This window comes from Phyllobates terribilis, unplaced genomic scaffold (genome assembly GCF_046119375.1).
Source record: "Phyllobates terribilis strain yellow unplaced genomic scaffold, ASM4611937v1 Scaffold_2__4_contigs__length_985480577, whole genome shotgun sequence".
Taxonomy (NCBI): domain Eukaryota; kingdom Metazoa; phylum Chordata; class Amphibia; order Anura; family Dendrobatidae; genus Phyllobates; species Phyllobates terribilis.
The window spans coordinates 22749345-22764274 of record NW_027362762.1 but is presented as its reverse complement, the minus strand read 5'-3'; the positions used below and the strand labels follow the sequence as shown (position 1 = coordinate 22764274).

Below are 14930 nucleotides of genomic sequence, written 5' to 3'. Positions count from 1 at the left end.
CCGCTGAAGTTTCCCCTCCATCTTTGCTGATGAGGCACACTTTGGTGTTATCGTAATTCGAGGGTAGGACAGTGTATGGCTCATCCTCCCACTGGTGATCTAATTTATGGACTCGTCTCTTCCTCTTGAGTACCTGTTCTCCAGGTGACAAGGGAACTGCAGGTGCGTGCTGATTGTAAGTTTTCTCCTGCTTCTGTCTTGTCTGGGACAAACTTCTCTCCACACATTCTTGCACCTTCCGGTATTTTTGCTGCCGCTCTGTATCCCAATCTGCATCTGGTGATGTCATCTCTGGTGTTAAGACTCCCATGTCTAAGTCAATGGGTAACTTGCCAGGTCTTGCTCTCATCAGGTAAGCGGGTGTACAGTTGGTGGAGTTCACCGGGATATAGTTATATAGGTCCACCAAATCTGGTAACTCCTCTGGCCACAGGCTACGTTCTTCAAGGGGCAACGTCTTCAACAGGTCTATCACCACCTGGATCATCTTCTCGCACAACCCGTTGGTCTGGGGATGATACGGAGTCGTCCTTATTTTCTTGCAGCCGTACAAGTTACAGAATTCCTGGAACACCTCTGCTTCAAAGACTGGACCTTGGTTGGTGAGCACTCATTCAGGGTAACCGTGCGGGCGACAAAAGTGTTGTTGAAACGCTTTGGCTGCCATCTGATCTTTCACTGGCACTACTACCAAGAACCTGGAGTAGTGGTCTACTATGGTGAGAGCATAGACATAGCCTGACCGGCTTGGGGCTAGCTTCACGTGGTCCAAGGCTACCAGTTCAAGTGGTTGTTTGGTGACTATGGGCTTTAGGGGAGCCCTCTGGCTATCGCGGTCTTTCCGTCTCAGGTTGCATGGACCACATTCTCGACACCATCTCTCGATTGCTTTCCTCATGCCAACCCAGTAGAATCGCTCACGTAGCAGGACTTCCAACTTCTTCCACCCGAAGTGCCCTGCTCCATCGTGGTACGCTTCTAAGACCATTGATGAATCCCGCCTCGGGACTACCACCTGCCAGACCAGTTCGTGTGTCCGGGAGTTGATACTTCTTCGACACAGCTTTCCCTAGTAGATGAACAGTTTGCCCTTCTCCTTCCACAACTGTTGGGTCTCCTGTGGAGCATCTGGATCAGGGTGCGAGTCAGCTTGTGTCAGCAACTCCTTTACCAGGCAGACAGCAGGGTCGCTATCCTGCGTCTCTGCCCATCCATGGTGGGGCAATGGGTTGAACGTGGCCTCTCTGTTGGTGGAGCGCTTGTCCCTCACACAGTGGGAGCAGTGGGTCACCCCGTAACGATGGAAAGCGGGTAGCTCTATCTCCTCCAGCTCTTCCGGGTCTTCTCCCCCATCTGGCAAGTTGGGCATCCTGGACAGCGCATCAGCATTTGTGATTTATGCCCCGCCCGATACTTGATTGTAAACTCATAGTTAGACAGTCGGGCCATCCATCGTTGCTCTAGGGCACCAAGCTTTGCAGTCTCCAGGTGCGTCAGTGGGTTTTTGTCCGTGAAGACTGTAAATCTGGAGGAGGCGAGGTAGTGTTTAAAGCGCTCTGTTACAGCCCAGACTATGGCTAAAAACTCCAACTTAAGGGAACTATATTTGTCGGGGTTCCTCTCCGTGGGCCGGATCTTCCTGCTGACATAGGCAATCACTCTCTCACTGCCCTGTTGTACCTGGGACAGCACCGCTCCCAATACCATGTTGCTGGCATCTGTATGAAGCATAAAGGGCTGGCCATAGTCGGGGTAGGCCAGGACTTCGTCTCCAGTAAGAGCCATTTTCAGTCGAGTGAAAGATTCGTCTTCTGGTTTACCCCATTTGAACGGTGGTTTTGGGTTCTTGGCCTTCTTGGACTGGCCCACTAAGAGGTCCTGCATGGCTACCGCTATCTATGGTGAAACCCTTGATGAATCTCCTGTAGTAGCCTACCAGCCCGAGGAAATGCCGCACTTCCTTGATAGTGGAGGGTCTTGGCCAGTCGTTGATCACAGTGACTTTTTCAGGGTCTGGTGCTACACCTTTGGCGCTTACCACATGACCTAGGTACTGCACCTTGGCCTTTAACAGGTGGCACTTGGACAGCTTTACTTGCAGGCCAAAACCCGATAGGGCTTCGAACACCTCGGCCAGGTGCTCCAGGTGGTCTTCGTACGTCTTTGAGTAGACGATTACGTCATCTAGGTACAGCAGGACGGTTTCAAAGTTTTTGTGTCCTGGGCAACACTCCATTAACCGCTGGAAGGTTCCTGGGGTGTTGCAGAGCCCGAATGGCATGCAGTTGAACTCACTGAGGCCCATTGGTGTTGTAAACGCGGTCTTCTCTCTATCCGCCTCTGCCACGGGAACCTGCCAGTACCCACTGGTGAGATCAAAAGTGTAGAAATAGTTAGCTGATCTCAGTGCAGCTAATGATTCCTCAATCCTGGGTAATGGGTAGGCGTCCTTATGTGTAATGCGGTTAATCTGCCTGTAATCAACACACATCCTCATTGTACCATCCTTCTTTCTAACGAGAACTAATGGAGCTGCGCAGGGGCTACAACTATCTCTGATCACCCCAGCCTCCTTCATCTACCGTAACATTCCTTTGGCACATTGATAGTGAGCTGGGGGTACAGGCCGGTACCTCTCTTTAATGGGCGGATGATCTCCTGTGGGGATATGATGTTGGACCCCTTTTACCTGGCCAAAGTCTAGTGGGTGTTTGCTGAAGACTCGCTCATATTCTTGGATCACCCGGTATACTCCATGCTTTTGGTGCAAAGGGGTGGAGTCAGTGCCCACTTGTAGCTTCTGACACCAATTCTCCATCTGCCCCTTGGAGCCATTATCCTCCACCGGTTTGGATGGAGGCAAGGGTTTCACTGTCCTTATAGAGTTGTTACTGACAGTAAACAGCTTAGCAAGGGTGGCATACCGGGGTAAATGGACCTCTTTCTCCCCACAATTCAGGATGCGTATCGACATTCTCCCCTTGCGGACATCGACTACACCCCTGGCAGTCAAGATGGTGGGCCTACTATCAGAGCACACGGGTTCTACCAGGGCCTGATAATCTTGACCCCTGAGACCGATTGCTGCCCGACACCATATTATCATTTCACTCCTAGGGGGCATTGCAATGGGGAATGGATCACTCATCCTGACACTGCCGACTTCTCCACCAGACAGCTCTACCTGTTGTCTTTTCATCAGGGCTCTGATCTCCTTCTGCAGGACTCGCTGCTGACTAGAACTGGCGGTCTCTGCGACCTGCTGCAACAAAAGAATAATTTCTCCAAGACAATTCTCTATCACATTGGTGCCTAAGGTTATCATGGGATGGCTTTCTCGGCGATCAATATGAACAATAATCATTCCTTGTGATGGCAATTCTACTCGACCAACCTTTATGGTCACCTCTTTATACCTGAGGCAAGTGCTGACCATTGCTGGCATAGATGCTAAGATGTTCATCTGGACGGCGGGTAATGGCTGAATCAGTCCAGTATTGCTTATAAAGGATATATGGCATCGTGGTCACCTGGGACCCAGTGTCCAGCAGTGCGCTCATCGGGATGCCATCAAGCACGACAGGTAGGACCGGTCGCCCTCCCACTTACTTGTCTCGCCAGCTTTGTGGGCCTGGTGGTCTTACTCCTGGGGGTTGGCCCTCTGCCCCAGGGGTTGCTTGTTTAAATTGCATAATCTTGCATAGTGTCCCGCCTTTTGACAGCGGCGGCAGATGGGTTGTCCGTCCTGGTCGTAGCGATCGCTGTTCCTCCCTCTGGCCGGTGGAATACTTCTCTGCCGTCGCCACGGGACGTCATCTGGACTGGAAGCCAGCTGGATCTTTTCCTTGGGAGACACTTGAATGGCCTGCATGGTTTTGGTTAGTGTAGCCATACTTTTGGTCAGCTCCTGGACCTGGTGGCGTAGGTGTGCAGACGGGTCATTATCTAGAGTCTGCGCGTCAGCCTCCACAGGTGCCGGGAAAAAGGACGCTACCTCCTGGTGGTATGTGATAGCTGGGCGCCGGAGGGATGCAGTGCCGCCTGGGGTTGGTTCTCGTAGCACCCAGATGGCTCGGTCTTTAAATTGCACAAAGTCCAGATCAGGGTTTTGCAGAGCCATAATGCGCAGCTGTGTCCTGTGAGCGTTAGACAGGAGCCCTCAATAAACTGCTCAGTTAGCAATCTGTCCTCGTCTCGCACACTGTCGGGGTCTACCTGTTTAATGGCCCGCAGCGCCTCCTGCTGGTTTAGAGCATAGTCCCGTACACTGTCCTGCACCCTTTGTTTGCACCCGTAGAACTTCATTTTAATTTCTGCTGCAGTGCGGGTGTCAAAGGTGTCCTTCAACTGGGCCAGTATTTCTTTTACAGTGCCTTTGTCCCTGCCCGGCCAGGACTTCACCTGTCTCTGGGCTGCACCGATTAGCTGGCCTATGAGGATGCTGACTTTCTGCTCCTCAGACAGGGGGTACACTTTAAACAAACTGCGCAGTCTCTCCTCAAAGTCGCTCAGGGTGTGCGACTCTCCTGAGTACTGGGGCAACCACGCCGCCCCTGGTATATATGGCATTGATAATGGCATTACAATGGCGGCGGCCGCGCCTGCGGCTGAATCCTCTCCCAGGTTGGGCATCTTCCTCCCCCCTAGTGAACCTCAGCCAGGTCCTGAGCGTCTGCTGACGTACCAGTATGCTGCTCTGCAGGCGGAAGGATCTCTTACCCGGCGGTTCCGGATCGGGGCCTCCTGCGTCCCCTCGGCGGACGGCAAATGACGTAATAACACAGTTCAGCAAAGTCTATGGCACACAGTACCCGGTCATACCGGGCTTCGTGAATCCAGGTCGTGACGCAAAGTTGACGCTCCTCCTGGGCCGTGGGGTACTCGGTAGCCGGGCCGGTCGATGCTGGGGGATGTCACAGTGGCGGTGACGCGGTCCGTGACCCAGGGCGGTCAATAAAAGGGGTTTTAAAGAAAAGGGAATAGAGTTTCTACATATAATGTTTGTGACGTCACCTGTGATATGCGGCTATATGGAGCCGCCGCTGCGGAGCAGAACCTCTGGAGCTGATGATGACGCAGCAGAGTTGGTTCAGCTCTCCACAGGCAGAGCTTAGCTCCAGGGCAGGAGATGGTGATGTTATAGATGTTGCTGTGCAGTGTAGTGCAGGGGATGGCGCAGATAATGACCAGTCCACAACTTAATGGCGGTTTCCTCTTATCTTTACTTGCGGTGTTTAGGCAGACCGGGGCACGGATACTAGCTGGCAGTAGAGGCCCGGGCTACCTGGAAGCAAGTTGGGAATCGCCAGGTGGAGTTGTAGGCCTTCCCTTTGTGCTACCTCTTTGCCCTGCTGCGTATAGCTGTGCTGCGGCCCTCGTCCCTGAGTGTAACGGTTCTGTGCTCACCCGTATGGCAGGCAGCTCGGGCCTTCCTGGAGTGTCACTCCCACGTGGCGGTGCTGGGCCCTATGTGCTGCTGAGCCTCCGGGCGTCTGATGGGGCCAGGAGACCTGCAGTCTCCTGTCCTCCGGTTTATGCTGCTGGGCCTTCAGTGCCCCACAACCTCAGACTCCGGTGTCCGGTTCTTCTGCGCCTCCTTCTGGGGTGAGCTGGCTGACAGCTCCACTCCCCAGGTCTTTCCTCGTCGACGTCCTGACTTCAACTCCTCTCACTACTCTAACTAACCCCGCCCCCAGATCCCAGTTGCTAAGGGGAGGAGCTCCCCTTGCTGGTCTGGAGCCAGGAAAGTGTTGCATGTTAGTATACCTGACTAGGGGAGCCCTGCTTGTTTCCAGGCATGGCATCACCCCCTGTGAGAGAGGCAATGCCACTGTTGCAATCGGACCCCTGGGGTGCCACAGATACACTACTGTTCAAAAGTTTGGAGTCACCCAGACACTTTTGTGTTTTCCATGATACTTTTATTTATCAAATGAGTTGCAAAATGATTAGAAAATATCGTCCAGACATTGAGAAGGTTAGAGATAATGATTTTTATTAGAATAATTTTCTCCTTCAGACTTTGCTTTGGTCACAGAATGCTCCTTTGCAGCAGTTCCAGCATTGCAGACCTTTCTAGCTGTTAATTTGCTGAGGTCATCTTGAGAAATTTCCCCCCATGCTTCCTGAAGCCCCTCCACAAGTTGGATTGGCTTGATGGGCACTTTTTGCACCATACGGTGAAGCTGCTCCCAGAACAGCTCAATGGGGTTGAGATCTGGTGACTGCGCTGGCCACTCCATTACAGATAGAATACCAGCCGCCTGCTTCTTCCCTATAGTTCATGTATAATTTGGAGGTGTGCTTTGGGTCATTGTCCTGTTGTAGGATGAAATTGGCTTCAATCAAGCGCTGTCCACAGGGTATGGCATGGCGTTGCAAAATGGAGTGATAGCCTTCCTTATTCAAAATCCCATTTACCTTGTACAAATCTCCCACTTTGCCAGCACCAAAGCAACCCCAGACCATCACATTACCTCCACCATGCTTAACAGATGGGGTCAGGCACTCTTCCAGCATCTTTTCAGTGGTTCTGCATCTCACAAATGTTCTTTTGTGTGATCCAAACACCTCAAACTTTGATTCGTCTGTCCTTAAAACTTTTTTCCAATCTTCCTCTGCCCAATGTCTGTGTTCTTTTGCCCATATTAATCTTTTCCTTTTATTAGCCAGTCTCAGATATGGCTTTTTCTTTGCCACTTTGCCCTGAAGGCCAGCATCCCGGAGTCACCTCTTCACTGTAGATGTTGACACTGGTGTTTCGCATGTACTATTTAATGAAGCTGCCAGTTGAGGAGCTGTGAGGCGTCGATTTCTCACACTGGAGACTCTAATGTACTTGTCTTGTTGCTCAGTTGTGCAGCGGGGCCTCCCACTTCTCTTTCTACTCTGGTTAAAGCCTGTTTGTGCTCTCTTCTGAAGGGAGTAGTACACACCGTTGTAGGAAATCTTCAGTTTCTTGGCAATATCTCGCATGTAATAGCCTTCATTTCTAAGAACAAGAATAGACTGTCGAGTTTCACATGAAAGTTCTCTTTTTCTGGCCATTTTGAGAGTTTCATAGAGCAAATAAATGTAATGCTCCAGATTCTCAACTAGCTCAAAGGAAAGTCAATGTTATATCTTTTCAAATCAGCCAAACCGTTTTCAGCTGGGCTAACATACTTGTGCAAAGGTTTTCTAAACATCCATTAGCTTCTTACACAGTCAGCAAACACAATGTACCATTAAAACACTGGAGCGGTGGTTGTTGGAAATGGGCGTCTATACACCTATGTAGATATTGGAATAAAAACAAGACGTTTGCAGCTAGAATAGTCATTTACCACATTAACAATGTATAGAGTGGATTTCTGATTCATTTAATGTCGGCTTCATTGAAAAAAAATGTGCTTCTCTTTCAAAAATAATGAAATTTCTAAATGACCCCAAACTTTTGGACGGTAGTGTAGGTTCAGTAAAATGGTTCACTTCGTCACATTACCGGCACTTCCGAATGCCAAGACTCTTGCTCAGGTGTTTATAAATGAGATCATGAAGCTTCACGGGGTTCCCTCCGATGAGGTGTCAGATCGGGGGACCCAGTTTGTTCCTAAGTTCTGGAAAGCTTTCTGTTCTGGACGCGGGGTGCAGCTGTCCTTTTCCTTTGCTTTCTACCCTCAGTCAAATGGGCACACCGAGCACATTAACCATAACTTGGAGACTTAGCTCAGATGTTTATCAGTTTTTTTGTGACTTTTTAACTCCAAAACTCTCAGATCCAAAAAAGGAGCAAAAATGCGACAAATTGAAAATTCTCCCCAAATCCTGGCCTGGAGTGAGCGGCACCGGAAGGTCGGACGTCAGGTGAAAGTCGCATTTCAGGAATCTGCCTAAAAAAGAAAACTCAACAAATGGTGCAAATCACACAGAGAAGAAGGCGCAAAAACTAAGGCCACGGCCCCACTATCAGTGTTCGGTCAGTATCCGGTCAGTATTTGTTCTCAGGAGGGGGTGATAAATGCAGAATTGGTGACTTGTTTCTATTCTACCTTTTCTCTGATTGTTCCTCACCTGGTTTTGGCTCCCACTCCTGAGAAAAAATACTGACCGAATACTGAGCAAATACTGACCGAATACTGACCAAATACTGATAGTAGGGACGTGGCCTAAAGTAGGAAATGACTACGAAAACTGGAGAAACAGCAGTGACGTAGGGGGTGTTATGTATGGGGTCTCTGCAGCTGTGTGAGCAGGACAAAGCAGAAAACATCACAGGATCCTTGGCCATGTTCCCACTATGCTGTTGTGCTGCATTTTTATTATAAAATAAAAAGGAAAATCTGGGAGTTTTTATCACAATTTTGTAAAATCGGAGCAAAATGAGGTAATGAGAAGGTGTGAACAAGGTCTTAGTGATGGAATGAAAACCTGTAATAGAACGTTCTAGAAGGAAGGAACATTCTGTGTCCTGTGACTAGGCTGTACCCCAGCATGGAGCGCAGCGGTGCTGTGTACTTATGAGGCTGAGATGCAGGCTGCTGATGCTGCACTGCACTCACCCTACTATCTGCACACTGCCGATCCTGCGCTGCACTCACCCCACTATCTGCACGCTAACAATCCTGCGCTGCACTCACCCCACTATCTGCACACTGCCGATCCTGCACTGCACTCACCCCACTATCTGCACGCTGCCCATCCTGCGCTGCACTCACCCCACTATCTGCACGCTGCCCATCCTGCGCTGCACTCACCCCACTATCTGCACGCTGCTGATGCTGCACTGCACTCACCCTACTATCTGCACACTGCCGATCCTGCGCTGCACTCACCCCACTATCTGCACACTGCCGATCCTGCACTGCACTCACCCCACTATCTGCACGCTGCCCATCCTGCGCTGCACTCACCCTACTATCTGCACGCTGCTGATGCTGCACTGCACTCACCCCACTATCTGCACACTAACAATCCTGCGCTGCACTCACCCCACTATCTGCATGCTGCCGATCCTGCACTGCACTCACCCCGCTGTCTGGATGCTGCCGATCCTGCGCTGCACTCACCCCACTGTCTGGATGCTGCCGATCCTGCACTGCACTCACCCCGCTGTCTGGATGCTGCCGATCCTGCACTGCACTCACCCCGCTGTCTGGATGCTGCCGATCCTGCGCTGCACTCACCCCACTGTCTGCACGCTAATGATCCTGTGCTGCACTCACCCCACTATCTGCACACTGCCCATCCTGCGCTGCACTCACTCCACTATCTGCACGCTGCCCATCCTGCGCTGCACTCACTCCACTATCTGCATGCTGCCGATCCTGCACTGCACTCACCCCGCTGTCTGGATGCTGCCGATCCTGCGCTGCACTCACCCCACTGTCTGCACGCTAATGATCCTGTGCTGCACTCACCCCACTATCTGCACGCTGCCGATCCTGCGCTGCACTCACCCCACTATCTGCACGCTGCCGATCCTGCACTGCACTCACCCCACTATCTGCACACTGCCGATCCTGCACTGCGCTCACCCCGCTGTCTGCATGCTGCCGATCCTGCACTGCGCTCACCCCGCTCTCTGGATGCTGCCGATCTTGTGCTGCACTCACCCCACTATCTGCATGCTGCCGATCCTGCGCTGCGCTCACCCCGCTGTCTGGATGCTGCCGATCTTGTGCTGCACTCACCCCACTATCTGCACGCTGCCGATCCTGCGCTGCACTCACCCCACTATCTGCACGCTGCCGATCCTGCGCTGCACTCACCCCACTATCTGCACGCTGCCGATCCTGCACTGCGCTCACCCCGCTGTCTGGATGCTGCCGATCCTGCGCTGCACTCACCCCACTATCTGCACGCTGCCGATCCTGCACTGCGCTCACCCCGCTGTCTGGATGCTGCCGATCCTGCGCTGCGCTCACCCCGCTGTCTGCACGCTGCTCCTTCCTCCTTGACATCCAGAAAACCACGCATGCAGACAACAGGTTAATACATAGATCATGTGAAGATCGGGGCCCCGGGTGTGCAGATAAAACACGAGAACCGCAGGCATAAAACATAGAAATAAATCAGCATAATCTTGTCACCTGTGGGACCCGCTGACCCTCCTGCTCCTGGAGATCACTGAGGACCAGGTGCAGAATCAACAAGTCATTAGTCCCTGGAGGCAGAGCATGGGCCGGGCATGACAGGGTTAATGGCTCTGGGTCTGGGCCAGGCGTGACAGGGTTAATGGCTCTGGGTCTGGGCCAGGCGTGACAGGGTTAATGGCTCTGGGTCTGGGCCGGGCTGGAGACTGGACCTTGGGACTGGGATTTCCTGTTAATGGATGATCAGTTTGGGTCCTGGAGCATGAGGAGTCCACACTGGAGGCCATAGACTGGAGAGGGCACCGGGCCCCTGAGAAGGTGTGTAATGCAGGGGCCACATTTACAGTGAAGAGTGGGGGCTGCGTCGTTCGCTGTCCTGAAGGCCGCACCTCATCTTTGGGATTGTGGCTGAATAGCAACAGCGTCCAAGTGATGCATCAGGAGACTGGCAACGCCGCTGCCCCCTGCCGTGTTCCCATCAATTCCAACCCTAAGATGGCCATGTGCCCGCGCTGCCCCTCCACGTGCCCGCACTGCCCCTCCACGTGCCCGCGCTGCCCCACCATGAGCACCTGCTGCCCCGCCACGTGTCCACGCTGCCCCACCATGAGCACCTGCTGCCCCGCCACGTGCCTGCGCTGCCCCTCCACGTGCCTGCGCTGCCCCTCCACGTGTCCGCGCTGCCCCACCATGAGTACCTGCTGCCCCGCCACGTGTCCGCGCTGCCCCACCATGAGCACCTGCTGCCCCGCCACGTGCCCGCGCTGCCCCACCATGAGCACCTGCTGCCCCTCCACGAGCACCTGCTGCCCCTCCACGTGCCCGCGCTGCCCCACCATGAGCACCTGCTGCCCCTCCACGTGCCCGCGCTGCCCCACCATGAGCACCTGCTGCCCCTCCACGTGCCCGCGCTGCCCCACCATGAGCACCTGCTGCCCCGCCACGTGTCCACGCTGCCCCACCATGAGCACCTGCTGCCCTTCCACGTGCCCGCGCTGCCCCACCATGAGCACCTGCTGCCCCGCCACGTGTCCACGCTGCCCCACCATGAGCACCTGCTGCCCTTCCACGTGCCCGCGCTGCCCCACCATGAGCACCTGCTGCCCCACCATGAGCACCTGCTGCCCCACCATGAGCACCTGCTGCCCCGCCACGTGTCCGCGCTGCCCCACCATGAGCACCTGCTGCCCCGCCACGTGTCCGCGCTGCCCCACCATGAGCACCTGCTGCCCCGCCACGTGTCCGCGCTGCCCCACCATGAGCACCTGCTGCCCCGCCACGTGTCCGCGCTGCCCCACCATGAGCACCTGCTGCCCCTCCACGTGCCCCTGCTGCCCCGCCACGTGTCCGCGCTATCCCGCCACGTGTCCGCGCTGCCCCACCATGAGCACCTGCTGCCCCGCCACGTGTCCGCGCTGCCCCACCATGAGCACCTGCTGCCCCGCCACGTGTCCGTGCTGCCCCACCATGAGCACCTGCTGCCCCGCCACGTGTCCACGCTGCCCCACCATGAGCACCTGCTGCCCTTCCACGTGCCCGCGCTGCCCCACCATGAGCACCTGCTGCCCCACCACGTGCCCGCGCTGCCCCACCATGAGCACCTGCTGCCCCGCCACGTGTCCACGCTGCCCCACCATGAGCACCTGCTGCCCCGCCACGTGTCCACGCTATCCCGCCACGTGTCCGCGCTGCCCCACCATGAGCACCTGCTGCCCCGCCACGTGTCCGCGCTGCCCCACCATGAGCACCTGCTGCCCCGCCACGTGTCCGCGCTGCCCCACCATGAGCACCTGCTGCCCCGCCACGTGTCCGCGCTGCCCCACCATGAGCACCTGCTGCCCCTCCACGTGCCCCTGCTGCCCCGCCACATGTCCGCGCTATCCCGCCACGTGTCCGCGCTGCCCCACCATGAGCACCTGCTGCCCCGCCACGTGTCCGCGCTGCCCCACCATGAGCACCTGCTGCCCCGCCACGTGTCCGCGCTGCCCCACCATGAGCACCTGCTGCCCCGCCACGTGTCCACGCTGCCCCACCATGAGCACCTGCTGCCCCGCCACGTGTCCGCGCTGCCCCTCCACGTGCCCCTGCTGCCCCGCCCCGTGCACCCGCACCGCCCGCCTCGTGCGCCCCATCCCGTGCCCGACTCCATCACCGGCAGTATCACACATCACCAGTAGGGAAGAAGGTGAGACTGGAGCTGAGCCTCCAACACTGGTGGCACGAAGCAACATCCGCATCTTGTGCAGGACGAGAGCGGCCGCCATCACATAGTGACACCATGAGGCCAAATACGCTACAGTCTTCATACACACATGAGGGGCTCTACAGTCCTGTATTAGTCCTCATACACACCTGGATCCAGAACAGCGGGGGGCGCTACAGTCCTGTATTAGTCCCCATACACACCTGGATCCAGGACAGTGGGGGGCGCTACAGTCCTGCATTAGACCTCATGCAAACCTGGATCCAGGACAGCGGGGGCGCTACAGTCCTGTATTTGTCCTCATTCAGAAGGAGCCTGGATGGCCGCTCTCGGGAAGCTAGTGCTTGTTTTCCTCCTCGCCGTAGCTCGGTGCACATACTCTTGTTTCGCCGTTATCTTGTTTTCTCCTTATTCTGTATATTGAGCTTCAGCTTCTTCTGGTGACAACGTTTTGTTGTGTTTTTTTTTATCAGAGACTGAAGGTTTTACCTTGAGAATGTCCTGAGCAGCCGCCACCACCGACAGCCGGAGATCTGGGCCCTCACTACAGAGCAGATGGATGATGCAAAAGATGTCTCCATGGTAACTTCAAGGACCTCACCATCCCCACCTTTACCTCCATGTCCACCACCCCTCCCAGCCGATGGCCTCCCACTTCAGTCATATAGTCCTGAATCAGCAGAGCTATCTTTACCTCCGCCACCTCCTCCACCAGGAACATTTGCCCTGCCGTCACCACCACCTCTGCCATGTTATGGAACGTCCCTTCACAATGCTACTCCCTCATCGCCTCCATATTATGGAAAGTCCCTTCATGCTGCTCCACCGCCACCATCGTATGTAACATCTCTTCCCACTGCTCCACCGCCACCATCGTATGTAACGTCTCTTCCCACTGCTCCACCGCCACCATTTTATGGAAAGTCTCTTCCTACTGCTCCACCACCACCGCCACCATCTTATGGAACGTCTCTTCCCACTGCTCCACCGCCACCATCTTATGGAACGTCTCTTCCTGCTGCTCCACCCCCACCGCCACCATCTTATGGAACGTCTCTTCCTGCTGCTCCACCCCCACCGCCACCATCTTATGGAACGTCTCTTCTTGCTGCTCCACCCCCACACGTAGGAGATCAGCGTAGACCAAAACTACGCAACTTCAACTGGGATGCGCTGCCTGCTGATCGGGTTCTGGGCGGCCGGAACCTCTGGACTTGTGGCCCTCAGGGGGCCAGTCTTCAGATAGATGTGGTTCACATGGAGGAACTTTTCGGACAAAGGGAGGAACCACGTAAACTGCGAGGTACCAGGAGCTTCAAGATCCGATCCCATCAAGGTGTCACTGAGCGCGGCGTGAAGGAGGTAGGAGACGGCTTCTTCTGTTCCTTAGTATTGGCAACATAGACCACGCTGAGCCGTATGTCCTCCATTGTGGCTCGGTCACCTCGCTTCTCTAGGATGTTTGTCTCCCTCTTGTCATGTCAGACTCGTCTACAAGACCTTCCTCCATCTTTCTGAGTGAAATTTTCACTTCAGCTGGATTGTAGGAAAGCTTTGTCAAACTGCATGTTATAGATTGTTTAATAAGGTAGGAAAGAAGAGCCAGCGCCTGGCCTCGGTGGCCCAACCCCTCCTCGAGGCAGCGCCTGGCCTCGGTGGCCCAACCCCTCCTCGAGGCAGCGCCTGGCCTCGGTGCCCCCCCCCCTCCTCGAACCAGCTACCAATGCCATAATCCACCACAAAAATGCCATATAAAAATTATTTTTATACTTTATAAGTCCATATCAGAAGAATTCAGATTTTAGGGGAGAGGACAAAGCTCACCCCCAATAATCCTTTTCACACTACGGATAAGGTGTCGCTTGAGATTGGCTTAGAGTTAAAGAGTAAACTTATTTTTATTAACTATTAGTGATGAGCGAGCACTAAAATGCTCGGGTGCTCGGATCGAGCACATTGGACTACTCGGGTGCTCGACCCGCGCAGCGAACGCAATGTTAGTCTATGGGAAACTCGAGCATTTTTCTGGTGGTCCCCCCCTGGCGGTCTGCAGAAGGTCAAAAATTGCCCAAATCGATGAGAACGGTCTTCAATTAAATGTCAGGCAGGCAGAATATATAGGGAGACAGGCAGGCAGGGTATATAGTAGGGTGCATGAAAAACATAGCAGGGCAATTGGAACACACTAGTGTCCTCCGATTTTCATGCACTCGTCCCTTTAAAAAAGCCGGCAATTCATCAGCGGCATACACTGGTACCCGACAATTTACAACAGAAAGAATAGAGCATCACACATAGATTAGATAGTTAGAAACATGTCAGTCACATATATATGAAGTACAGTGACAGTGTTGGTTACTGTACTTGTCATTTAGTGTTAAAATAAAGGATTTATTTAAAAAAAATTGGCGTGGGGTTCCCCGTAATTTTAGTCTCTAGCGGAGGTTAAGCAGACGGCTGGGGCAGATGTTTGAAGCCTGGGAAGGGGGTAATACCCACGGAGCTTCCCAGGCTACTAATATCAGCCCCCCGCTGAATACCTAGCCTTTACTAGCTATTAAAATGGGGGACCCTCCACGGAGGCCCTGGGGTGGCTGCAGGGCATAGATGATCCAGATGTTGGACCACGTCTTTGGCCACCTCCAACGGGTTTT

The 14930-nt window shown here is 54.2% G+C and overlaps 1 protein-coding gene across 2 annotated transcripts in view; it reads left to right on the top strand.

The window, feature by feature from the left end:
• Nucleotides 1-14930, top strand: part of LOC141190040 (FH2 domain-containing protein 1-like) — a 134734-nt gene that overhangs the window by 85681 nt on the left and 34123 nt on the right. The window contains exon 2 of one of the 2 annotated variants that reach the window (XM_073661190.1): nt 12750-13638. The exons of the other annotated variant lie outside the window; for it this stretch is intronic. Within the exon in view, the coding sequence (XP_073517291.1) occupies nt 12832-13638 (807 nt within the window). The 5' untranslated portion in view covers nt 12750-12831. The remainder of the gene's footprint in view (nt 1-12749; nt 13639-14930) is intronic. 2 annotated transcript variants of the gene reach the window in all.